The following is a 25731-nucleotide window of genomic DNA, read 5'->3' on the forward strand; positions in this document are numbered from 1 at the left end:
GTAACTGAAGTAAAGGACCTGAAGAAGTGGAAGTAGTTGTTCCTGACTGACGTTTTGAAGACTCCAGTTTGTTGTTTTGTCCGTCGCCATCTTGTTCTTTTGCAACCAGTGAACAGGAAGTGACCATATTTGGACTGAGGAGTGACATAGAGATGCCGTATATCAAATAATTGAATCAGCTAAATCAATTGAGCAGCTCATTATAATTTTTCTTATTGTGACAAATATGTCAGTTTAAAAGCCCAATGGACATATCTGTCACAGTTATTTTCATAACTTTTTATTAGGGCTGGGCAAGTTAACGCGTTATCGCATTCATTAATTAACGCTGACAATTATTTTACAGCTTCTTATCACCCTCTATGTACCAACATACATTTATAACTAATACCACACATATTATGGCTAATGCCGTGGTTACGACAGGGAATACAAACCAATGGGTGTGTATTGGACGGAATGTTCAGAGCTAGAGTGAGGAGCTGGAAAATTATTCTCTAATTTTTCCAAACAAGTTGCTCTCATTCCCACAATGTTTACTCTTCATTCACCAGCTTTGGTTAAAACGTAGGAAATGTTGTGCCGGTCGCAGACACGCGTCTCTGGAATCCATCAGACTCCAACCAACTGCTCCACTAGTCTCCACGTTAAATCTGAACACTCGTTTCTCAAAGAAAGCAGACGGAACCAGTTTAGCATCCTGCCCTGAAACAGAGGGTTAAAGCAACTCTGTGGTGTCTACCTGTCCATCAGCGTGTAGCCCCGCCCCTAAATCATCCCCTGCTTTATGGTGTGTTTGACTCTAAATGGAGCATAATGTACTAAATGAACATCATGCTGTATTGAAGAAGACTGTAAACTAGAGATTGAGACCATAAACTCATGTTTACAATGTTTACTGAGGGAATAAATCAAGAGAGAAGTAGAGTCATTTTAGACTAGACTTCTATACAACCAGAGGAGTCGCCCCCTGATGGACACTAGAGAGAATGCAGCTTTAACACGTGAAGAACAGCAGAACTTTTTAGAACTGGAGGTTGCCGTTGTTACATAACGATCCCTGTAAACATAAATTCTTCATATTAGGAGTATGTATAAAGTGGTGTGTTAAAGTTCAGATATCAGCCTGATGTGGTAAAAATAGGACATTTTGTAGAATCATTTTATTGTATATTTAAAAACATTCAGAAAGGGAAGAAGACGCTTTTAGAGATTTAGTTTTTTCGTCACACTTTGATTCTCAATCCTCCTGGAATTACTGAAAGTGAGAGAGAGAGTGTGAGTGAGTGAGTGAGTGAGTGAGTGAGTGAGTGAGTGAGTGAGAAAGAGAGAGAGAGAGAGAGAGAGAGAGAGAGAGTAATCTGACTTTGTTGTTTACGCCGACTATTAATGTCTCAGTCGCCTCTCACACTCTTCTTCTTCTTCTATTTATTTTAGAGCTGCAGGACATCTTCACTCTGATTGGTCAGAAGTTGCTGCCAGGGTGCGTGTGATTGGTCGAAGCCTATTCAGCGCTCAGATTCCTCTTTCTGTGTCTACTTTTAGAATTGGCGCGCTAATGCTTACGTTAGTGCTGCAGACGGACAGGAGGTCAAAGGTCATGGCATGCTGTAGTCCAGCACTCACTTTAACGAGTGACAAGTGAACACACCACGTTTAGTTTAACTCAGGATGGAGGTTCCAAGAACAGGAAGCAGGTTTCCAAAAACAAATTGTAACTGTAGAGGTGGGATTTAATTCTGTTGACCTAAGACCAGCGAGGACGGGAACCTGAGACACTGTAAAACACTCTGAGACACTTTGAGACACTCAGAGTGTTTTAAGGTGTCTCACAGTGTCTTAAAATGTCTCAGAGACACCTTAAGACACTAAGACACTTTGTACTATACTAAACTTTGACTTTTTTTTGACATACTATAAACTTTTTACTTTTTTCGACATACTATATTATGACTTTTTTGACAGTTTTCGACAGGCTATACTATGACCGTTTTTTTACTTTTTTTGACATACTATACTATGACTCTTTTGACATACTATACTGTGACTTTTTTTTTGAGACATATTAAGACAGCGGTTCTCAACTAGTGACCCTGGTTAAGTTGAGAGCAGGGTTGCCTTTCAATCAGAGGGTTGTCGGTTTGATCCCTGGCTGCTGTTCAGCTAGTTTAAAGTCATTCTGTCCTTGAGGAGGACATGCTATACTTTGATTACTTTTTTCGACATGCTATATTATGACTGTTTTCTACATGCTATAAATATGACTTTTTATAGACATACTATGCCAGTAGTTCTCAACTGGTGTCTGTGGATAAGTGGAGAGCAGAGCTGCCTTTCAATCAGAAGGTTGCTGGTTCAATCCCTGGTTCCTGCTCTGTTAGTATCGTGTCAATGTGTCCTTCAGCAAGACATTTAATTACTATTACTTTTTTTAGACATGCTATACTATGACTGTTTTTTTTCACTGTTTTCGACATGCTATACTATTCCTTTTTTTGACATACTATACTATGACTTTTTTGACATACTAAGCCAGTGGTTCTCAACTAATGACCCTGGTTAAGTGGAGATCAGGGCTGTCTTTCAATCAGAGGGTCCTCGGTTTGATCCCCGGCTGAAGCTCAGCTAGTTTGAAGTCATTCTGTCCTTGAGGAGGACATGCTATACTATGACTGTTTTTCACTTTTTTCAACATACTATGACTGTTTTTTTCTTTTTTTTCGACATACTATACTATGACTGTTTTTTTTACTTTTTTCAACATGCAATACTATGACTTTTTTTTGTTTTTTCGACATGCTATACTATGACTGTTTTTTTCATTTTTTTCAACATACTATACTATGACTGTTTTTTTGACATGCTATACTATGACTGTTTTTTTCACTTTTTTCAACATACTATACTATGACTGTTTTTTTGACATGCTATACTATGTTTTTTTCCTCACCTTTTTAAACATGCTATACTATGACTGTTTTTTTCTTTTTTTAGACATGCTATACTATGACTGTTTTCAACATGCTATACTATGACCGTTTTTCCCTTTTTTAGACATGCTATACTATGACCGTTTTTTTCACTTTTTTCGACATGCTATACTATAACTGTTTTTTTCCACTTTTAGACATGTTATACTATGACTGTTTTCAACATGCTATACTATGACCGTTTTTCACTTTTTTCGACATGCTATACTATGACTGTTTTTTGGATTTTTTTCAACATCCTATACTATGACCGTTTTTCACTTTTTTCGACATGCTATACTATGACTGTTTTCAACATGCTATACTATGACCGTTTTTCACTTTTTTCGACATGCTATACTATGACTGTTTTCAACATGCTATACTATGACCGTTTTTCACTTTTTTCAACATGCTATACTATGACCGTTTTTCACTTTTTTCGACATGCTATACTATGACTGTTTTCAACATGCTATACTATGACCGTTTTTCACTTTTTTCGACATGCTATACTATGACTGTTTTTTTCACTTTTTTCGACATGCTATACTATGACTGTTTTCAACATGCTATACTATGACCGTTTTTCACTTTTTTCGACATGCTATACTGACTGTTTTTTTCACTTTTTTCAACATGCTATACTATGACTGTTTTCAACATGCTATACTATGACCGTTTTTCCCTTTTTTCGACATGCTATACTATGACCGTTTTTCCCTTTTTTCGACATGCTATACTATGACCGTTTTTTTCACTTTTTTAGACATACTATGACTGTTTTTTTCGACATGCTATACTATGACTGTTTTTTTTGACATGCTATACTATGACTGTTTTTCACTTTTTTCAACATGCAATACTATGACATTTTTTTGTTTTTTCGACATACTATACTATGACTGTTTTTTTCGACATGCTATACTATGTTTTTTTTCCTCACTTTTTTAAACATACTATGACTGTTTTTTTCACTTTTTTCGACATGCTATACTATGACTGTTTTTTTCACTTTTTTCGACATGCTATACTATGACTGTTTTTTTCACTTTTTTCGACATGCTATACTATGACTGTTTTTTTCACTTTTTTCGACATGCTATACTATGACTGTTTTTTTCACTTTTTTCGACATGCTATACTATGACTGTTTTTTTCACTTTTTTCGACATGCTATACTATGACTGTTTTCAACATGCTATACTATGACCGTTTTTCACTTTTTTCGACATGCTATACTATGACTGTTTTCAACATGCTATACTATGACCGTTTTTCACTTTTTTCAACATGCTATACTATGACTGTTTTTCACTTTTTTCGACATGCTATACTATGACTGTTTTTTCAACATACTATGACTGTTTTTTTCTTTTTTTCGACATACTATACTATGACTGTTTTCAACATGCTATACTATGACCGTTTTTCACTTTTTTAGACATACTATAACTGTTTTTTTCACTTTTTTCGACATGCTATACTATGACTGTTTTCAACATGCTATACTATGACCGTTTTTCACTTTTTTCGACATGCTATACTATGACTGTTTTTTTCACTTTTTTCAACATGCTATACTATGACTGTTTTCAACATGCTATACTATGACTGTTTTCAACATGCTATACTATGACCGTTTTTCCCTTTTTTCGACATGCTATACTATGACCGTTTTTTTCACTTTTTTAGACATACTATGACTGTTTTTTTCGACATGCTATACTATGACTGTTTTTTTTGACATGCTATACTATGACTGTTTTTTTTGACATGCTATACTATGACTGTTTTTCACTTTTTTCAACATGCAATACTATGACATTTTTTTGTTTTTTCGACATGCTATACTATGACTGTTTTTTTGACATGCTATACTATGACTGTTTTTTTCGACATACTATACTATGACTGTTTTTTTCGACATGCTATACTATGTTTTTTTTCCGACATACTATACTATGACTGTTTTTTTCGACATGCTATACTATGTTTTTTTTCCTCACTTTTTTAAACATACTATGTTTTTTTCACTTTTTTCGACATGCTATACTATGACTGTTTTTTTCACTTTTTTCGACATGCTATACTATGACTGTTTTCAACATGCTATACTATGACCGTTTTTCACTTTTTTCAACATGCTATACTATGACTGTTTTTTGGATTTTTTTCAACATCCTATACTATGACCGTTTTTCACTTTTTTAGACATGCTATACTATGACCGTTTTTGACATATTATGACTGTTTTTTTCGACATACTATACTATTACTTTTTTTCCACTTTTTTCAACATGCTATACTATGACTTTGTTACATACTATATTATGACTTTTAAACTTCTTTTGACATACTATACTATGACTTTTTGTGACATACTATGACTTTTTTTTTACATACTATATTCTTACTTTTTTACTTTTTTCGACACACTATATACTGACTTTTTTTGACATACTATACTTTGACTTTTTTATTTATTACTGTAACGGGTGTAGTAAGGACCCAGGAGCAGTACAACAAACACCAGGGATGATTTGAATCAAAGCTTTAATTTCTTCGTAACACACAACAGGTTGAATCTTCACAGGAATACAGCAGCAGGCTCTCGTGGTTGGGGACAGATGGCTGAGTGAATTACCTGGGCAGAGGCAAGGCGGGGTGGTCCAAGACAGGCAGGGTCGGTAACGGGAAATCAGTCCAAAGGGAAACGCTGGAAGGTCTTGCATGGAAGCGGAGAACGATCTGTCAGTGAGTGTGTGTGAGAGACTGGGGTCTAAATAGTAGGTGCAGCAGAGCGAGCAGGTGAGAGTGATGAGCTGATGAGGAGGGTGAGACTAACAGGTGCACTGAATGAGCTGATTAGGTGAGTGAGAGATAGAGTGACAGGAGAGAAGGGGCAGAGCGGTGACAGAACCCCACCCTCAAGGGACGGCTCCAGAAGTCCCAAAAAACAAAACACAAAAATAAAAACATAAACGTCTCTCCAGGGAGGGCGGTGGGGGCCCGGAGGAGGGTTAGAACTCCTCCGAGGCCTCCGAGTCAGAGTCCGCAGCCGGGTGGGTGGAGGGGGTCTGGCGGTAGGGTTCCTTTGCCCTGGAGGAAGGGCCCTCATAGCCCGCACAGGGAACCTGCTGGGTCCTTCTGGCAGGCGTCTTGGTCCTGGATGGTTGTTCTGGGTGCTGCTGATGAAACCGGGCTGTGGTTCGGGGGTCGGAGATGTTACGAGCCGGCACCCATTGCCTCTCTTCCGGACCGTATCCTTCCCAGTCGACCAGGTACTGAAGACCTCGCCCCCAGCAGCGGGAGCGAAGCAGGCGATGAACCGTGTAGACAGGGCCTCCTTCAACGATGCGAGGGGGCGGAGTAGGAGGAACAACTGGCACCAATGGACTCTCCTGGACAGGTTTGACCTTGGATACATGGAATGTGGGGTGGATGTGCATGGCTTTGGGGAGCTTGAGCCTCACTGCCGCCGGGTTGATGATCCTCTCGATCTCGAAAGGCCCGATGAATCTAGGGCCCAGTTTTCTGGACTCCACCCGCAAGGGTAGGTCCCGAGTCGACAACCACACCCTCTGACCCACCTGGTAGATGGGGGCTGGAGTGCGGTGTCGATTAGCCGCTGTTGCGTAGCAGTCGGCAGGAATCCGGGAGACCAAGCAGCGGAGGGCTGTTTCCATCTCCTGGTTCTTCCTCTCCGTCTGGCCGTTGGATTGGGGGTGAAACCCAGAGGACAGACTGATGGTGGCCCCCAGCAGAGCGCAGAATTCTCTCCAGAAGATGGAGGTGAACCGAGGACCTCGGTCAGAGACTACGTCGACTGGAATCCCATGCAAGCGGAAGATGTGCTGGGATATGAGTTCTGCAGTCTCTTTAGGAGACGGGAGTTTGGGCAGAGGAATAAAATGGGCCATCTTGCTAAATCTGTCGACCACTGTCAGGATGGCAGTGTGGCCCTCAGATGGTGGTAGCCCAGTGACAAAGTCCAGGGAGATGTGGGACCACGGACGATGAGGCACTGGGAGAGGCTGTAGGAGGCCGGCTGGAGACTGGTGAGAAGGCTTGTGTTGATTGCAGACTGGGCAGGCATTGATGAATTCCTTGGTGTCCTCGTTGAGCGAGACCCACCAGAAGCGCTGCCGAAGAGCGTCCTGGATCCTTTGGATACCCGGGTGGCAGGTAAATTTAGAGGAGTGGGCCCACTGGAGGATGTCGGACCGAAGGCCCTGAGGGACGAACAGACGGTTAGGAGGGCATGCGCTGGGACCGGCTTGACCCCTAGTCGCGGCCCTCACTGACTCCTCAATGTCCCAGGTGAGGACAGCTACTTGGCAGGAGGCAGGAAGGATGGACGAGGAGACAGAGGTAGGTTCCTCCTCCCCCTGGAACTGATGGGAAAGGGCATCAGGCTTGACATTGCGGGACCCGGGGCGATAGGAGAGCGTGAAGTGGAACCGTGTGAAGAATAACGACCACCGGGCCTGTCGGGAATTGAGTCTCTTGGCTGTGTGGATGTACTCCAGGTTCTTATGGTCGGTCCAAACCAGAAATGGGAGCTTGGTCCCCTCCAACCAATGCCGCCACTCTTCCAGGGCCAGCTTCACTGCTAGTAGTTCACGGTTACCAATGTCATAGTTTGTCTTGGCGGGGGAAAGCCGACGCGAGAAAAAGGCGCAGGGATGGAGCTTTTGGTCAGTGGCTGAGCGCTGGGACAGAACACCCCCAACCCCTATGTCGGAGGCATCCACCTCCACCACAAATTGTCTGTCCGGATCCGGGACTTGGAGGATGGGTGCTGAGATGAACCTGGACTTCAGGTTCTGGAAAGCCTCTTCAGCTACAGAGGTCCACAGGAAAGGGATCTTGGAAGAGGTGAGGGCAGTGAGTGGGGAAGCGACCGCTCTGTAATTCCTGATGAACCTCCGATAGAAATTGGCGAACCCCAGGAAACATTGAAGTTGCTTGCGAGAGTTAGGGACAGGCCAGGTAGTGACGGCAGCAACCTTAGCGGGGTCCATCTGGATGCTGCCCCGGGAAACGATATATCCCAGGAATGAAACCGTGGGAACATGAAACTCGCATTTCTCCGCCTTCGCAAACAGGGAGTTCTCCAGGAGGCGTTGAAGCACGGACTGGACGTGGTGCACATGTTCCTCTTGGTTCTTGGAGAAGATCAAGATGTCGTCGAGGTAGAAGAATACGTGCCGGTCCAACATGTCTTGGAGCACATCGTTAACCAGTGCCTGGAAGATGGCGGGGGCATTGGTTAAGCCAAAGGGCATCACAAGGTATTCGTAATGTCCTATAGGTGTATTGAATGCCATCTTCCACTCATCCCCTTCTCTGATCCTGACCAGGTGATAGGCGTTGTGGAGGTCAAGCTTGGAGAAGATGGTGGCTTCTTAAAGTAGCTCGAAGGCCGTCGCGATGAGTGGCAAGGGGTACCGGTTCTTAATCGTGATTTCATTTAGGCCCCGGTAGTCGATGCAGGGTCTGAGAGTCTTGTCTTTCTTTTCCACAAAGAAGAATCCAGCCCCTGCGGGAGAAGACGAGGGGCGTATGAGACCGAAAGCCAGGGAATCATTAATATAATTGTCCATCGCTTCTCTTTCAGGAGCCGACAGGGAATAAAGGCACCCCTGAGGTAGGAACGTACCAGGATGGAGGTCGATGGCACAATCATACGGACGGTGGGGAGGCAGAGACATGGCCCTGGACTTGTTGAAAACCTCCTTAAAGTCCAAGTATTCTGCGGGAACCCCCGTAAGTTCAGGCATGGAATTGGTGAGCACGGGACCTCGTGGAACGGCGGCTTGCTTCAGGCAGACTAGATGACAGGACGGGCTCCAACCCCAAAAAACCCCGGAGTCCAGTCGATGTGAGGATTGTGTCGACGCAGCCAGGGGTATCCCAGAATGAGGGGGTGGTGAGGGGTTTGCAGGATGTGGAAGCTGATGGTCTCGTGGTGGTTGCCGGACAGCAGCATGTGAACCGGAACGGTTTGGTGCGTTACTGTCCCCAGAAGATGACCGTCCAGGGCGCTGGCTGGAACAGCCTGGGGAAGAGGTATCCGGTCGATCCCCAACTGTGTCACGAGTTCCTCGTCCATGATGGACGCGTCTGCTCCAGAATCCAGGAAGGTAGAAATCGTATGGGAAGACCCGGTCAATAGTAGCTGGGCGTGGAAAAGTGCTCGTTGAGAGGCGGAGGGTCTGGAAACTGCTCGGCTCACCAGTATTTCCCTTCTTGCTGGCGAGCCCGGGCTTTTAACGAGCAATTGTGAACAAAATGACCCGCCTGGCCCCTGACTTGACTGTTCCCGGCGCTTTGCCAGCCACCTGACCTGGATGCGGCGATCCACTCTGGAGGTTACCTCAATAAGTCCGTCCAGAGATGTGGGTAGCTCGAACATGACAGATCGGTGGCCCTGCTGGAGCCTCATTAGCCCTCCGGTGACGTCCGGTCCCATGGACACCACTCCGAAAACCTTGCGTAGTTTGGCGGAGAAGGACCGGAAGGAAGCACAGGCAGGATTACGGCGATCCCATTCCGCCGTTCCCCACAAGGTGAGCTCTCCCCGTCAGGTGGTTGATAGTAAACGCCACCCTGGCATCTTCAGACACAAAGGTGCGGGGCTGCAACGCAAACAGGATGGAACAGTTCGTAAGGAATGCGTTGCAACCCTCAGGATCCCCAGCGTAATGTTCAGGCTCCTCCACCCGGGGCTCCGAGACCGCCGTAGAAACAGCTGGAAACATTTCCGAGAGGACCAGAGCAGGTGACGGAGACGCCACCGCGTTGGTCTGAGCTGTGGCTGCCGCGAGTTGCCGTACCTGGTCAATCAAAGTGGTGAGAACCTGGTTCTGATTCGCCAGGTTGTGGCTAACCTTGGCGGTGTTGGTGACCACCATGGTCTCGGTTCGCTGCATCGTCTCTTTGATCGCCTCGAGCCGGGCCCGTGCTGTGGTGCCGTCTGCTGGATCCATGTTATGGCCAGATCGTACTGTAACGGGTGTAGTAAGGACCCAGGAGCAGTACGACAAACACCAGGGATGATTTGAATCGAAGCTTTAATTTCTTCGTAACACACAACAGGTTGAATCTTCACAGGAATACAGCAGCAGGCTCTCGTGGTCGGGGACAGATGGCTGAGTGAATTACCGGGGCAGAGGCAAGGCGGGGTGGTCCAAGACAGGCAGGGTCGGTAACGGGGAACCAGTCCAAAGGAAAACGCTGGAAGGTCTTGCATGGAAGCGGAGAACGATCTGGCAGTGAGTGTGTGTGAGACTAAGGTCAAACAGTAGGTGCAGCAGAGAGAGCAGGTGAGAGTGATGAGCTGATGAGGAGGGTGAGCGATAGAGTGACAGGAGAGAAGGGCAGAGCTGTGACACTTTTGACATACTATACTATGACTTTTTTACTTCTTTCTTCTTTCGACATACTATACTATGACTTTTAAACTTCTTTCGACATACTATGTACTATGACTTTTAACTTTTTACACATACTATATTATGACTTGTTTACTTCTTTCGACATACTATACTATGACATTACATTTACATTACATTACATTACATTACAGTCATTTAGCAGACGCTTTTATCCAAAGCGACTTACAATAAGTGGATCAACATTGGTAATCAAAAGAACTACTAGTCACCAGAAGTCATAAGTACATTTCCTTTTCCAAACAAGCATCTAAGAGCCTGAAGCAGAGCATAACTCAGAGCCAAAGTACAGAAACAAGAGAAACAGTTAGTGCTATAAGTAATACGAATACAATAAGTGCAACAAGCTAGTATGAAAACAATAAACGCTGAGTGGAAGGCTCAGGGTAGCACTTCCTGAAGAGGAGGGTTTTCAGTCTGATGAAAGATGGGCAGCGACTCTGCTGTCCTGACGTCAGTGGGAAGTTCATTCCACCACTGTGGGTCCAGGACAGAAAACAGCCGACCTTTTTACTTCTTTCGACATACTATACTATGACTTTTTACACATACTATATTATGACTTGTTTACTTCTTTCGACATACTATACTATGACTTTTTACACATACTATATTATGACTTGTTTACTTCTTTCGACATACTATACTATGACTTTTAAACTTCTTTCGACATACCATACTATGACTTTTTTTTTACTTTTTACACATACTATATTATGACTTTTTAAACCAGATTAGTGACCAAAGTCCAGTCATATTTTAACATTTTTAACTGAAATACATGAAGAAGCTGTTAAACTTTCTGAAATACGTTTCACTACGTTTCATTTGTAATTGATTCATGGTGAACTTTTCTAAATGATTTGCCACTTAAATAAAACACGTATGAACACGTCTTTAACTTGTCATGTAGCTGAAGTTTATTTTTCAACAAACAAACAGAAACTTTTTTCACATAACGGAGATTAAAACACATAAAACATTGATAGAAAATCTTAAAAAACTTGGGGCGAATAAATGCTGATGAGTCGTATTCAACTCAATGTTCATTCATTCACTCACTCACTCCCTCATTCACTCACAAACTCACTCACTCACTCATTGAGTTTCGTCCGTTTATAAAACTGTTGCTGGACGGGTTTATTTCAGCTGTAAAAAGTGACAGAATGCTGCTGATGAGATGTGTTGAATGTGTTGAGTGTGTTTCAGTAAATAGCCTCGTCCATGTTCTCATCACTGTCTCCTCCGAACTCCTCCCCGTTATCAAAGTAGGACATGATGTAATCCGTCTCCTGCAGACACAAAACAGGAAGAATTCATATTCATTGTTTTAATAAATATTTATTGTGCTGTGTATTGTTTGAACAGGTTATTGTTATGTTTCTATAAATTAACTCATTTATCTATTTTATGTAAAATAGTTTATTATTAACATTCACTTCATGATGTAAAATAATAATATAATTAAACTCTGATTCTATCAGTGACCACCAGACCCTGTTCTCTAATTTCACACTTTAACGTTTATTTACATCTTAAATATCAAATACTTCTGTAAAATGTATCCGTCACTTTTAGAAATACGTCTGAGTTGATGCAGACTTGTTAAGGTGGACGTCTGAGTTAATGCAGACTTGTTAAGGTGGACGTCTGAGTTAATGCAGACTTGTTAAGGTGGACGTCTGAGTTAATGCAGACTTGTTAAGGTGGATGTCTCAGTTAATGCAGACTTGTTAAAGTGGACGCCTGAGTTAATGCAGACTTGTTAAGGTGGACGCCTGAGTTAATGCAGACTTGTTAAGGTGGACGTCTGAGTTGATGCAGACTTGTTAAAGTGGACGTCTGAGTTGATGCAGACTTGTTAAGGTGGACGCCTGAATTAATGCAGACTTGTTAAGGTGGACGCCTGAGTTAAAGCAGACTTGTTAAGGTGGACGCCTGAGTTAATGCAGACTTGTTAAGGTGGACGCCTGAGTTGATTCTGACTTAAGGTGGACGTCTGAGTTGATTCATGATGTCTCACCTCCTCGAACTCTTCCTCGTCGTACTCCTCCTCTCCCTCAGCCTCCTCCTCCTCCTGCTTCTTCTTCTTCTCCTCTCCCTCCTCCTCCTCCTCCGAGCTCTGCTGCTCCTCCTTCTTCTGCAGAGTCTAACACAGAAAACAGGGTTAAGGTGGAAATGTTTCTTTAAGAGCTCTAATAGAGGATAATAAAGGATCAGGATTGGTTGACTGTTGAGCTCTGCTCTCTGATTGGAGGACAGGGATCAGCTGGTGTCCGTGTGTCTCACCTCCAATTTGAGCAGCACTTCCTCTTTTTCTTTCACTTTCTTCTTCTTCTTCTTCTGTCCCGACTGAAGTGTGTCAGAGTGGCTGACCGCTGCTGAGACACCTGACAGACACAGAACAGGACGACACACCCACAGTCATCAATACAGAGTACTGCGTGTACTCAGAGTACTGTGTGTACTCACCGTCTCTTGAAGGTTTTTTTACTCTGAGTTCTTTTGGGAATTTTTTCCAGACTGAAACAAGAAAATATTTTATATAATGATTATTATATATAATCTATATACATATATATACATATATGTATATAGATTATTGTCTGACCTGGATTCCAGTCCGTCAGTCCGTCCGTCTGCTCGTTGCTGTGATATTTGTCAGAGTATCTCTCCACATCTGGACAGGAAACACAGGATGAAGACTTTCACAATAAAAGTGTTGATTGATCATCTGATCCAGGATTTGCTGTGTGTGTGTGTGTGTGTGTGTGTGTGAGACCTCTCCGTGCAGCAGCTGGCTGGATGTAGAAGGGCAGAGTCTTCATGGCTCCTCTGAACTCCTGTTTGAGAGCCAACAGATACTCTGCCTCCTCTCCACCTGTCAGGGGGAGGGGCTTCTGCTCCATCACCTGAACACACACAGAGTCACGACATGAGAACAGTGATGGCACAAACATGACATCACACATGAACAAGTCACATGACTGGTGTTTCTTTACAAGTGTCTCCATTAAATGAGTCTGTGATCACACAAATAAAACACATGCTGATTTCTTCTCTCATTGTGTCACTGACCACCTTACTCACATGGTGTGATGTCATGTGTCATGTCATGGTGTGACGTCATGTGTCATGTCATGGTGTGATGTCATGATGTCATGATGTCATGGTGTGATGTCATGGTGTGATGTCATGTGTCATGTCATGGTGTGACGTCATGATGTGATGTCATGGTGTGACGTCATGATGTCATATCATGGTGTGATGTTATGATGTCATGGTGTGATGTCATGACGTCATGGTGTGATGTCATGGTGTGATGTTATGATGTCATGGTGTGATGTCATGACGTCATGGTGTGATGTCATGGTGTGATGTCATGGTGTGACGTCATGATGTCATGGTGTGATGTCATGGTGTGATGTCATGATGTCATGTCATGGTGTGATGTCATGATGTGATGTCATGGTGTGATGTCATGACGTCATGGTGTGATGTCATGATGTCATGTCATGGTGTGATGTCATGATGTCATGATGTGATGTCATGATGTCATGGTGTGATGTCATGATGTCATGTCATGGTGTGATGTCATGATGTCATGGTGTGATGTCATGATGTGATGTCATGACGTCATGATGTCATGGTGTGATGTCATGGTGTGATGTCATGATGTCATGTCATGGTGTGATGTCATGGTGTGATGTCATGTCATGGTGTGATGTCATGGTGTGATGTCATATCGTGATGTCATGGTGTCATGATGTGATGTCATCATGTCATGTGTGATGTCATGATGTGATGTCATGATGTCATGGTGTGATGTCATGGTGTGATGTCATGGTGTGATGTCATGGTGTGATGTCATGTCATGATGTGACGTCATGATGTGCTACACTGATCCATCATCATGAGTCTGGATCACATGATGCTCGACAGTAAACGGACGCTTGCTTGTGTGTGTGAGTGTCTCACAGGAAACAGAGGTGTAGGTTGTTGTATTGATGGAGGTAAACTGTCTCCTCTGTTGATGCCAACTGCCTCCACACTGAAACTCATCATCCTCCGACCACGCCCACCTGCTCGACCCGCCATCACACCTGGACCGGGTCAGACTGGACCAGGTCTAGTCAGACTGGACCGGGTGGACCAGCAGCTGGTTGGAGGTGAATCTGGATCCTGACAGAACATACGTAGAAAAGATGAAACGTTATTGAATGGAGCATTTTATCTAGTTAATTCAAATTAAACCAGAGTTAATAAAGGTAACCAGTCAAGGTAACCAGTTATGGTAACCAGTTAGAGTTAACCAAGGTAAGCAGTGAAGGTAACCAGTCAAGGTAACCAGTTGATTCAGTTCACCATAACCAAAACATTCCCTGGACACTAATGAGGTGTGATTAAATACATGAAACACTGAATGACTGATATAACGTTAGTGTATAACGTTATATACTATATACGTTATACATTAACGTTATATACTAACGTTAGTGTATAACGTTAATGTACAACGTTAGTTAAGAGCAAGTGGCGGACCGTCTGTTGATAAATTATCATTTTGCTCGACAGAATCCAGGTCGTTGCGATCCATAAATATATTTCATGAATATATGTATGAAATATATTCATACATATATTTATGTGTGTATAGATGTGTATAGATGTGTGTATAGATGTATAGATGTGTGTATAGATGTGTGTATAGATGTATAGATGTGTGTATAGATGTGTGTATAGACGTGTATAGATGTGTGTATAGATGTGTGTATAGACGTGTATAGATGTGTGTATAGATGTGTGTATAGACGTGTATAGATGTGTGTATAGGTGTATAGCCGTGTGTATAGATGTATAGATGTGTGTACATTACATTACATTACAGTCATTTAGCAGACGCTTTTATCCAAAGCGACTTACAATTCAGTATCTATCTACACACCGTAGGCGCAGCTACGGGAGCATTTTTTTCTGGGGTTAAGTGTCTTGCTCAAGGACACATTGACATGAGACTAGCTGGATTTGAAAGGCGGCCCTGCTTTCCACTTAGCCACGGTCACCCATGTGTATAGATGTGTGTATAGGTGTATAGACGTGTGTATAGATGTGTGTATAGATGTATAGACGTGTGTATAGATGTGTGTATAGATGTGTGTATAGATGTATAGATGTGTGTATAGATGTATAGATGTGTGTATAGATGTATAGATGTGTGTATAGACGTGTGTATAGATGTGTGTATAGACGTGTGTATAGATGTGTGTATAGATGTGTGTATAGATGTATGTATAAATGTGTATAGATGTGTGTATAGATGTGTGTATAGATGTATAGATGTGTGTATAGATGTGTGTATAGATGTATAGATGTGTGTATAGATGTATAGATGTGTGTATAGATGTATAGATGTGTGTATAGAGGTATAGATGTGTGTATAGAGGTATAGATGTGTATAGATGTGTGTATAGATGTATAGATGTGTGTATAGACGTGTGTATAGATGTATAGATGTGTGTATAGATGTGTATAGATGTGTGTATAGATGTGTATAGATGTGTGTATAGATGTGTGTATAGATGTGAATAAATGTGTGTATAGATGTGTATGAATGTGTGTATAGATGTATAGATGTGTGTATAGACGTGTGTATAGATGTGTGTATAGATGTATAGATGTGTGTATAGGTGTGTATAGATGTGTATAGATGTGTGTACAGATGTATAGATGTGTATAGATGTGTGTATAGATGTATAGATGTGTGTATAGATGTGCGTATAGATGTATAGATGTGTGTATAGATGTGTGTATAGATGTATAGATGTGTGTATAGATGTGGGTGACCGTGGCTAAGTGGAGAGCAGGGCTGCCTTTCAATCAGAGGGTCGGCAGTTCGATCCCCGGCTCCTGCTCTGCTAGTCTCATGTCAATGTGTCCTTGAGCAAGACACTTAACCCCAAAAATTGCTATACGGTGTATAGATAGATACTGAATTGTAAGTCGCTTTGGATAAAAGCGTCTGCTAAATGACCGTAATGAATGAATGATGTGTGTATAGATGTGTGTATAGACGTGTGTATAGACGTGTGTATAAATGTGTGTATAGACGTGTGTATAAATGTGTGTATAGATGTATAAATGTGTGTATAGATGTATAGATGTGTGTATAGATGTGTGTATAGACGTGTGTATAGACGTGTGTATAGACGTGTGTATAGATGTATAGATGTGTGTATAGGTGTATAGGTGTGTATAGATGTGTGTACAGATGTATAGATGTGTGTATAGATGTGTGTATAGATGTGTAGATGTATAGATGTGGGTGACCGTGGCTAAGTGGAGAGCAGGGCTGCCTTTCAATCAGAGGGTCGGCAGTTCGATCCCCGGCTCCTGCTCTACTAGTCTCATGTCAATGTGTCCTTGAGCAAGACACTTAACCCCAAAAATTGCTCCCGTTAGGGTTAGGTGGCTGCGTCTACGGTGTATAGATAGATACTGAATTGTAAGTCGCTTTGGATAAAAGCGTCTGCTAAATGACCGTAATGAATGATGTGTGTATAGACATGTGTATAGATGTGTGTATAGATGTGTGTATAGATGTATAGATGTGTGTATAGATGTGTGTATAGACGTGTGTATAGATGGATAGATGTATAGATGTGTGTATAGATGTGTGTATAGACGTGTGTATAGATGTGTGTATAGATGTATAGATGTGTGTATAGATGTGTGTATAGACGTGTGTATAGACGTGTGTATAGATGTATAGACGTGTGTATAGATGTGTGTATAGATGTATAGATGTGTGTATAGACGTGTGTATAGACGTGTGTATAGATGTATAGATGTGTGTATAGACGTGTGTATAGATGTGTGTATAGATGTATAGACGTGTGTATAGATGTATAGATGTGTGTATAGACGTGTGTATAGACGTGTGTATAGATGTATAGATGTGTGTATAGACGTGTGTATAGACGTGTGTATAGATGTATAGACGTGTGTATAGACGTGTGTATAGACGTGTGTATAGATGTATAGACATGTGTATAGATGTGTGTATAGATGTATAGATGTGTGTATAGACGTGTGTATAGATGTATAGATGTGTGTATAGATGTATAGATGTGTGTATAGACGTGTGTATAGATGTATAGATGTGTGTATAGATGTGTGTATAGACGTGTGTATAGATGTATGTATAGACGTGTGTATAGATGTATAGATGTGTGTATAGATGTATAGATGTGTGTATAGATGTATAGATGTGTGTATAGATGTATGTATAGATGTATAGATGTGTGTACAGACGTGTGTATAGATGTATAGATGTGTGTATAGACCAAGGTTATTATAGTTTTTATTTTTATTTCGTTTTGACTTTTTGTTTTCAGTTTCAGTTTAGTTTGAATTAGTTTTTAAAGCAGGTTTGCTAGTTTAGTTTAGTTTCTGAAAATGCTTAGTTTGAGTTTAGTTTGTATTAGTTTCAGTATTAGTTTTAGTCTTTACTATGCAACAGACCAAGTAAATCTGATTGACGGGACTTTTACACTCTGTGGTTTGCACTTGATACAGAGCAACATAACGCATGTTAGGCCGTGTTCTGTAGCGCCACACAGCGGATACAGAGAGCGGTGCAGTCCAGTGACGTCACGGTGAGGTTCTGACTCTGCATCAATCAGATCTACAAATATATGAACCCAATAGAGAAGCTTACATCACCATTCAACAGGCAGCTTGACCATCGACTACTGGTTGTTCTTCATATCAGCATTATTCACACACACACACACACACACACACACACACACACACACACACACACACACACACACACACACACACACACACACACACACACACACACACACAGGTAAAGTACATATTTGATTCCACCGGGAGCGTTTCAGAAGCGGAGCACTCGCGGGCACCACCCGCGAAAATCTACGTAACAACCAGGATGTATAAAAAGAACAACAAACACATAAAAGGTTACTTTACCTGTCCAACGGTGAACTGATGTTGATTTGGTCATAATTCACTGTTTTTAAGCTTGGATATTGAATCTTACATTTTTGTGGTCAAAGCAAACTATAAGAAGAAGAGAAGTGTAGAAGAAGAGAAGTGAAGAAGAGAAGTGTAGAAGAGAAGTGAAGAAGAGAAGAGTAGAAGAAGAATAGAAGTGTAGAAGAAGAGAAGTGTAGAAGAAGAGAAATGTAGAAGAAGAAGAAGAGAAGAGTAGAAGAAGAAGAGAAGTGTAGAAAAATAGAAGTGTAGAAGAAGAAGAGAAGCGTAGAAGAAGAGAAGAGAAGAAGAAGAGAAGTGTAGAAGAAGAAGAGAAGTGTAGAAAAATAGAAGTGTAGAAGAAGAAGAGAAGTGTAGAAAAATAGAAATGTAAAAGAATAGAAGTGTAGAAGAAGAGAAGCGTAGAAGAAGAAGAGAAGTGTAGAAGAAGAAGAGAAATGTAGAAGAAGAAGAAGAGAAGAGTAGAAGAAGAAGAGAAGTGTAGAAAAATAGAAGTGTAGAAGAAGAAGAGAAGCGTAGAAGAAGAAGAAGAAGAAGAGAAGAGTAGAAGAAGAAGAGAAGTGTAGAAGAAGAAGAGAAGTGTAGAAAAATAGAAGTGTAGAAGAATAGAAGTGTAGAAGAAGAAGAGAAGCGTAGAAGAAGAAGAAGAGAAGTGTAGAAGAAGAGAAGTGTAGAAGAAGAAGAGTAGAAGAAGACAAGTGTAGAAGAAGAAGAGAAGTGTAGAAGAAGAATAGAAGTGTAGAAGAAGAAGAGAAGCGTAGAAGAAGAGAAGAGTAGAAGAGAAGTGTAGAAGAAGAAGAGAAGTGTAGAAAAATAGAAGTGTAGAAGAATAGAAGTGTAGAAGAAGAAGAGAAGAGTAGAAGAAGAAGAGAAGAGTAGAAGAAGAGAAGTGTAGAAGAAGAAGAGAAGTGTAGAAGAAGAAGAGAAGTGTAGAAGAAGAAGAGAAGTGTAGAAGAAGAACAATGGCAGAACAACATGAACCGACCCGTGGGCTCTCTCTCGCCCCCTTCAGTGAGTCAGAGGTACTGTTTGCCTCTCTGTGCTTCTTCACTGCGGTTTAATGTCAGATCAACACTAAACATGTTCGACACAGACGTGAAATACATTATTCTATGTAAAGAAAGGACATAATAAAAGAGTCTACAGATATTACAGTGGTGACAAACAATGAGACAGAAAAAGACTCAACAGTTAGTGAGGATTCACAGTGAGGAGAGGAACAGCTGGTCACTGTCTCACCTCACTGTCTCCTCTGTTTGAACAGGACATGACATCATTCAGAGATTCTGATTATAAAAATGATTGAAATGATTGGAATCATACAGTAATCACATTTATAGCACAGATCAGTAGAGAAATATTGATATTTATTTTAGCATTATTTGTTATATTTATTTGTATTATTATTATTATTATTTATTATTATTGTTTGTGTCATGACGCCGTGAGGGACGTGTTCTACCAGAGGACCAGCTAAGACAGACCTAGACTATGAGACACATTGACAAAGACGAAAACTAAAGACATTTTCTCTATAGTTCTATTTTATTTTAGTTAGTTTTGTAAAGACACAATACAGTTTCAGTTAGTTATCGTTTTTTTTTATAAAGCCTCGTTTTTATTTTTATTTAAGTTAACGAAAAATAAATTCACACCTAGTTTTCGTTTTTTCGTTAACGATAATAACCTTGTTATAGACCTGTGTATAGATGTGTGTATATGTGTGTATATAGACCTGTGTATATGTGTGTGTATAGATCTCAACATGTGAGACGATGTGGAGACAGAGGCAGGAAGTGAAGTTAGCAGGTTGAGCTAACACTAGCCGCTAGTTAAGTTAGCATGGTGCTAACCTTCAGTCTTTATATTCCGGAAGTTAACGCTTCTTCTCCTTCTTCTCCTCTTCGGACTCCACAGAGTTTAAACAGATCATTCTGCAGACAGAACCACATCTTTGTTTACATCCAACACCGCGCCATTTTGTTTCTTCTTCTTCTACTGCTGCGTCTGCTGCTGCTTCTTCTTCTGTGGTGTTTAACGGCAGCTTGCGTCCTTTTTGTTGCAGTACTGCCATCTGTCTACGTTCCCGCTAAACGTTCCCGTGCCTCGTTCTGTTGCTGTAGTGAAGTGATTCACAACGAGTCAAAGCGTTCAACGTGTTAAACTCTGTGACTCTGTTGGTCTGTTGGTCTCCAGAGCCAAAAGAATCATACAACTCACCTGTGACAGCTAAAAGAATCATACAACTCACCTGTAACAGCCAAAATAATTCTACAACTCACCTGTAACAGCCAAAAGAATCATACAACTCACCTGTAACAGCTAAAATAATTATACAACTCACCTGTGACAGCCAAAATAATCATACAACTCACCTGTGACAGCTAAAAGAATCATACAACTCACCTGTAACAGCCAAAAGAATCATACAACTCACCTGTAACAGCCAAACGAATCATACAACTCACCTGTAACAGTCAAAAGAATTCTACAACTCACCTGTAACAGCCAAAAGAATCATACAACTCACCTGTAACAGCCAAAAGAATCATACAACTCACCTGTAACAGCCAAAAGAATCATACAACTCACCTGTGACAGCTAAAAGAATCATACAACTCACCTGTAACAGCCAAAAGAATTCTACAACTCACCTGTAACAGCCAAAAGAATCATACAACTCACCTGTAACAGCCAAAAGAATCATACAACTCACCTGTGACAGCCAAAAGAATCATACAACTCACCTGTAACAGTCAAAAAAATTCTACAACTCACCTGTAACAGCCAAAAGAATTATACAACTCACCTGTAACAGCCAAAAGAATCATACAACTCACCTGTAACCGCTAAAAGAATCATACAACTCACCTGTAACAGCCAAAACAATCATACAACTCACCTGTAACAGCCAAGAGAATCATACAACTCACCTGTGACAGCCAAAAGAATCATACAACTCACCTGTGACAGCTAAAAGAATCATACAACTCACCTGTGACAGCTAAAAGAATCATACAACTCACCTGTAACAGCCAAAAGAATCATACAACTCACCTGTAACAGTCAAAAGAATTCTACAACTCACCTGTAACAGCCAAAAGAATCATACAACTCACCTGTAACAGTCAAAAGAATTATACAACTCACCTGTAACAGCTAAAAGAATCATACAACTCACCTGTGACAGCTAAAAGAATCATACAACTCACCTGTAACAGCCAAAAGAATCATACAACTCACCTGTAACAGCCAAAAGAATCATACAACTCACCTGTAACAGCCAAAAGAATCATACAACTCACCTGTAACAGCTAAAAGAATCATACAACTCACCTGTGACAGCCAAAAGAATCATACAACTCACCTGTAACAGCCAAAAGAATCATACAACTCACATGTAACAGCCAAAAGAATCATACAACTCACCTGTAACAGCCAAAAGAATCATACAACTCACCTGTAACAGCCAAAATAATCATTAATTATTATCAATATATATAATATAAGTACATACATATCTATATATATGACGTTCTTCTGATTATTAATGACTTTAGTTTTTTATCGTCATCATTTCATAATGTGATAAAAACAGAAGTCGATCAGAGACAGAACACATAATAAATTAATAAATCTTTTATTTTCCTTCATGATGAACGTTGAGATGTTGTCCAGAGACGATCATGTTGTTTATTATCATATCATTTAAGTGTGTTATATTTTGTTATGTTATGTATAAAACTGACTATTTACCAACAATCATGTGAACAGAGATTACATTACATTACAGTCATTTAGCAGATGCTTTTATCCAAAGCGACTTACAATAAGTGCATCAACATTGGTAATCAAAAGAACTACTAGTCACCAGAAGTCATAAGTACATTTCCTTTAAACAAGCATCTAAGAGCATGAAGCAGAGCATAACTCAGAGCCAAAGTACAGAAACAAGAGAAACAGTTAGTGCTATAAGTAATACGAATACAATAAGTGCAACAAGCTAGTATGAATACAATAAGTGCTAAGTGGAAGACTCAGGGTAGCACTTCCTGAAGAGGTGGGTTTTCAGCCTGATGAAAGATGGGCAGCGACTCCGCTGTCCTGACGTCAGTGGGAAGTTCATTCCACCACTGAGGAACCAGGACAGAAAACAGACGTGACCGGGTCGATCGGCCGCCAGGACCTCTGAGCGACGAGGCGACCGATCGCCCCGAGGCAGCAGAGAGAAGTGGTCGGACGGGGGTGTAAGGCTTGACCGTGGCCTGGAGATAGGAAGGAGCTGTTCCTTTCACTGCCCTGTATTCTAGCACCAGAGTCTTAAACTGGATGAGCTCTTACAGGGAGCCAGTGTAGAGAACGGAGAAAGGAAGTTGTGTGGGAGAACTTGGGGCGATTGAACACCAGGCGAGCTGCAGCTTTCTGGACAAGCTCCAGAGGTCTGATGGCCGACGCCGGGGCTCTGAAGAGTAGAGAGTGTCAGTAGTCCAGGCGGGAGATGACAAGAGCCTGGATGAGAACCTGAACCGTCTCGTCAGTCAGGAAGGGACGAATCCTCCTGATGTTGTAGAGCAGGAATCTGCAGGAGCGTGTAACGGATGAAATGTTTGCTGAGAATGACAGTTGGTCATCCAGGGTCACACCCAGGTTCCTCTCAGTCCGAGTTGGCGTCACCACGGTATCATCAATGGTGATGGACAGGTCCCGGTGCGGGCAACCCTTCCCCGGGAGGAACCGTAGCTCAGTTTTGTCTAGATTGAGCTTGAGGTGGTGTGTCGCCATCCACTTCCAGATGTCAGCCAAACACGCAGCGATGCGTGTCTCCACTTGGGTGTCACCGGGGGGAAATGACAAGACCAGCTGGGTGTCATCGGCATAACAATGGTAGGAGAAGTCATGCGAGCGAATAACAGAACCCAGAGATGTTGTGTAGAGCGAGAAGAGAAGGGGGCCCAGGACTGACCCTTGCGGAACCCCCGTAGTCAGCATGCGTGGTTCCGACACGGCCCCCCTCCGGGTCACCTGGTAGGATCGACCCATCAGGTAGGATGCAAACAGGGAGAGTGCAGAGCCTGAGACGCCCATCCCCTTGAGGGATGAGAGGAGGATTTGATGGTTCACAGTGTCAAACGCCGCAGACAAGTCCAGGAGAATCAGGACAGAGGAGAGAGAGTTAGCTCTCGCGGCGTGAAGCGACTCTTTCACCGCAAGGAGGGCCGTGTCTGTCGAGTGACCCACTTTGAACCCGGACTGGTGGGGGTCCAAAAGGCTGTTTTGGTGGAGATAGGAAGACAGTTGGTTAAAGACAGCACGTTCAAGTGTTTTGGATAGAAAGGGTAGAAGAGAAACCGGTCTGAAGTTCTTGACATCAGAGGGGTCAAGTGATGGTTTCTTCAGAAGGGGGGTGACTCTGGCGGTCTTGAAGGCCGTGGGAAAGCATCCTGAAACAAGAGATGTGTTGATGAGGTGGGTGAGGAAAGGAAGGAGTTCAGTCGCAATAGACTGAAGAAGAGGGGAAGGGATCGGGTCAAGGGAGCACGTGGTGGGGCGGTTAGACGTAACAAGGTTGAGGACCTCGTTAGGGGAGAGAGGAGCCAGATAGGGTAAGATGGGGCGTGGAGATGGGAGGGAGAGCTGTGGGGGCAGGATTGGACAGGGAGAGAGGGGCTGAGAGAAGGAGGATCTGATATCGTTTACCTTCTTGTCAAAGAAGTTGGCGAAGTCATCAGGGAGAAGGGAGGAAGTAGGAGGAGGGGGTGGGGGTTGGAGGAGTGAAGTGAAAGTTTCAAAGAGTTTTTTAGGATTGGAAGCAGAGGTTAGAATTTTAGAGCGGAAGAACGCAGCTTTAGCAGTCGATAGAGAGGAGGAAAAAGTGGAAAGAAGAGCTTGGAAGTTAAGAAGGTCCTCCGGGAGTTTGCCTTTTCTCCATTTACGCTCAGCCTCTCTTAGGCTCCGTCTATCAGTACGCACTGAGTCCGACAGCCACGGGGCAGGTGGAGTTGGGCGTGCAGGCCTGGAGGTGAAGGAACAGAGTTTGTCCAAAGAAGAAGTAAGGGTGGAGAGGAGAAAATCAGTAGCAGTATCAGGGGATAGGAGAGAGAAGGATTCAGGGTCAGGGAGAGCAGAGGTGACAGAAGAGGAAAGATCAGCAGGGGAGAGGGAGCGGAGATGACTCCGGGTAGAAACCATGTGGGTAGGTGGAGGAAGTGATGGGGCAGAGGATAGGGAGAGGGAGTAGGACATGAAATAGTGGTCAGAGAGCTGGAGGGGAGTGACAGAGAGGTTAGCAGTAGAACAGTGCCTAGTGAAGATAAGATCCAGCTGGTTGCCGGCCTTGTGGGTAGGAGGAGAAGAAGAGTGGTAAAGGTCAAAGGAGGAGAGGAAGGAAAGAAGAGGTTCAAGCTTATCGGTCTGGATGTTGAAGTCACCGAGCAGGATGAGCGCCGAGCCGTCGTCATGGAGGTGCGAGACTAATGTGTCGAGCTCCTCCAGGAAGTCACCAAGAGGCCCTGGTGGGCGATACACAACAGCAATGGTGAGCTTGTGTTGGGATTCTACCTCTCTCGCTATGGAAGGCCGCTGCTCACGCTCTCTACTGTACTTTTCGTCAACAGAGTCGTATCAAATAACCAGCTGGTTCCGATTTACAATCAAATCAAAAGATATTTAATAACAAACAGATGCTATACAATTACAAACTGAATTACACTATTAATAACAAAACAAACATATACATTTCATGAAAGTGAGGCCCCGTCTGGGCCACGAGGCATGTCTGCATCATGGTCAGGAGGAGGTCTGACTCTCTCCTCCGATTTACAGTCCTTTTGTCCCCCCAAAGTTACATTCCTCAGCCTATCGATCAGCTCCACGATTGGCTGAAATCTGATAAGCTCCCCCTTGGATCCTGACCCATTGGCCTGGGCAGACACCTCCGTCAACTACCTTCTTCCCCCGCAGATTTACACCTTCTGACATTCCTCAAACCCCCATCACAGACACTCAATATACATTCAATGACCACACTCCTTGGTTTAACACTTCCTAAACACACTGTGACACATAATATCCAGCACTAGGAATGCTTTAAAACTTAAAATTCCTCACACTTGACTGGATAAGTGACAGTAACAGCATGAAATTCGAAAGAGGACGGGGAGAACTGAGGAACAGAGACAAGAGAGTATTTCCATTTTGGGGAAATTAGCAGGCCAGTACCACCACCCCGCCTCACAGCTCTGGGAGTGTGAGAGAAAGAGACACATCTGACAGAGCTG

General features: G+C 42.5%; 1 protein-coding gene across 3 annotated transcripts; it reads right to left on the reverse strand.

The window, feature by feature from the left end:
• Window positions 1-11325: 11325 nt before the first annotated feature.
• Window positions 11326-20460, reverse strand: polr3glb (RNA polymerase III subunit GL b). Of its 3 annotated transcripts, none has more exons than XM_068729999.1 (8): window positions 20308-20460; window positions 14512-14611; window positions 13212-13341; window positions 13041-13109; window positions 12902-12952; window positions 12719-12819; window positions 12453-12578; window positions 11326-11721 (listed from the first exon to the last, which is right to left on the reverse strand). In XM_068729999.1, the coding sequence occupies exons 3-8, from the start codon at window positions 13336-13338 to the stop codon at window positions 11635-11637; spliced, it is 561 nt and encodes a 186-aa protein (XP_068586100.1). In that variant the 5' UTR covers window positions 13339-13341; window positions 14512-14611; window positions 20308-20460; the 3' UTR covers window positions 11326-11634. The 3 variants fall into 3 exon arrangements, with proteins under 3 accessions (XP_068586100.1, XP_068586098.1, XP_068586099.1); XM_068729997.1 differs by having other exon boundaries at window positions 14408-14611; XM_068729998.1 differs by lacking the exon at window positions 12902-12952 and having other exon boundaries at window positions 14408-14611.
• Between the last annotated feature and the right edge of the window lie 5271 nt (window positions 20461-25731).

Source organism: Cebidichthys violaceus, unplaced genomic scaffold (assembly GCF_023349555.1).
Source record: "Cebidichthys violaceus isolate CVI_PGR_0920_01 unplaced genomic scaffold, fCebVio1.0.p SCAF_48, whole genome shotgun sequence".
Lineage (NCBI taxonomy): Eukaryota > Metazoa > Chordata > Actinopteri > Perciformes > Stichaeidae > Cebidichthys > Cebidichthys violaceus.

Excerpts from the sequence above, each read along its gene's own strand:
- polr3glb (XM_068729997.1), bottom strand. The coding sequence starts at position 14,527 with ATGGCGGGTCGAGCAGGTGGGCGTGGTCGGAGGATGATGAGTTTCAGT. Across the intron at positions 13,342-14,407 it reads AACCTACACCTCTGTTTCCT|GTGATGGAGCAGAAGCCCCT; the intron begins GTGAGACACTCA and ends GTGTGTGTTCAG. Across the intron at positions 12,820-12,901 it reads AAAAAAACCTTCAAGAGACG|GTGTCTCAGCAGCGGTCAGC; the intron begins GTGAGTACACAC and ends TGTGTCTGTCAG.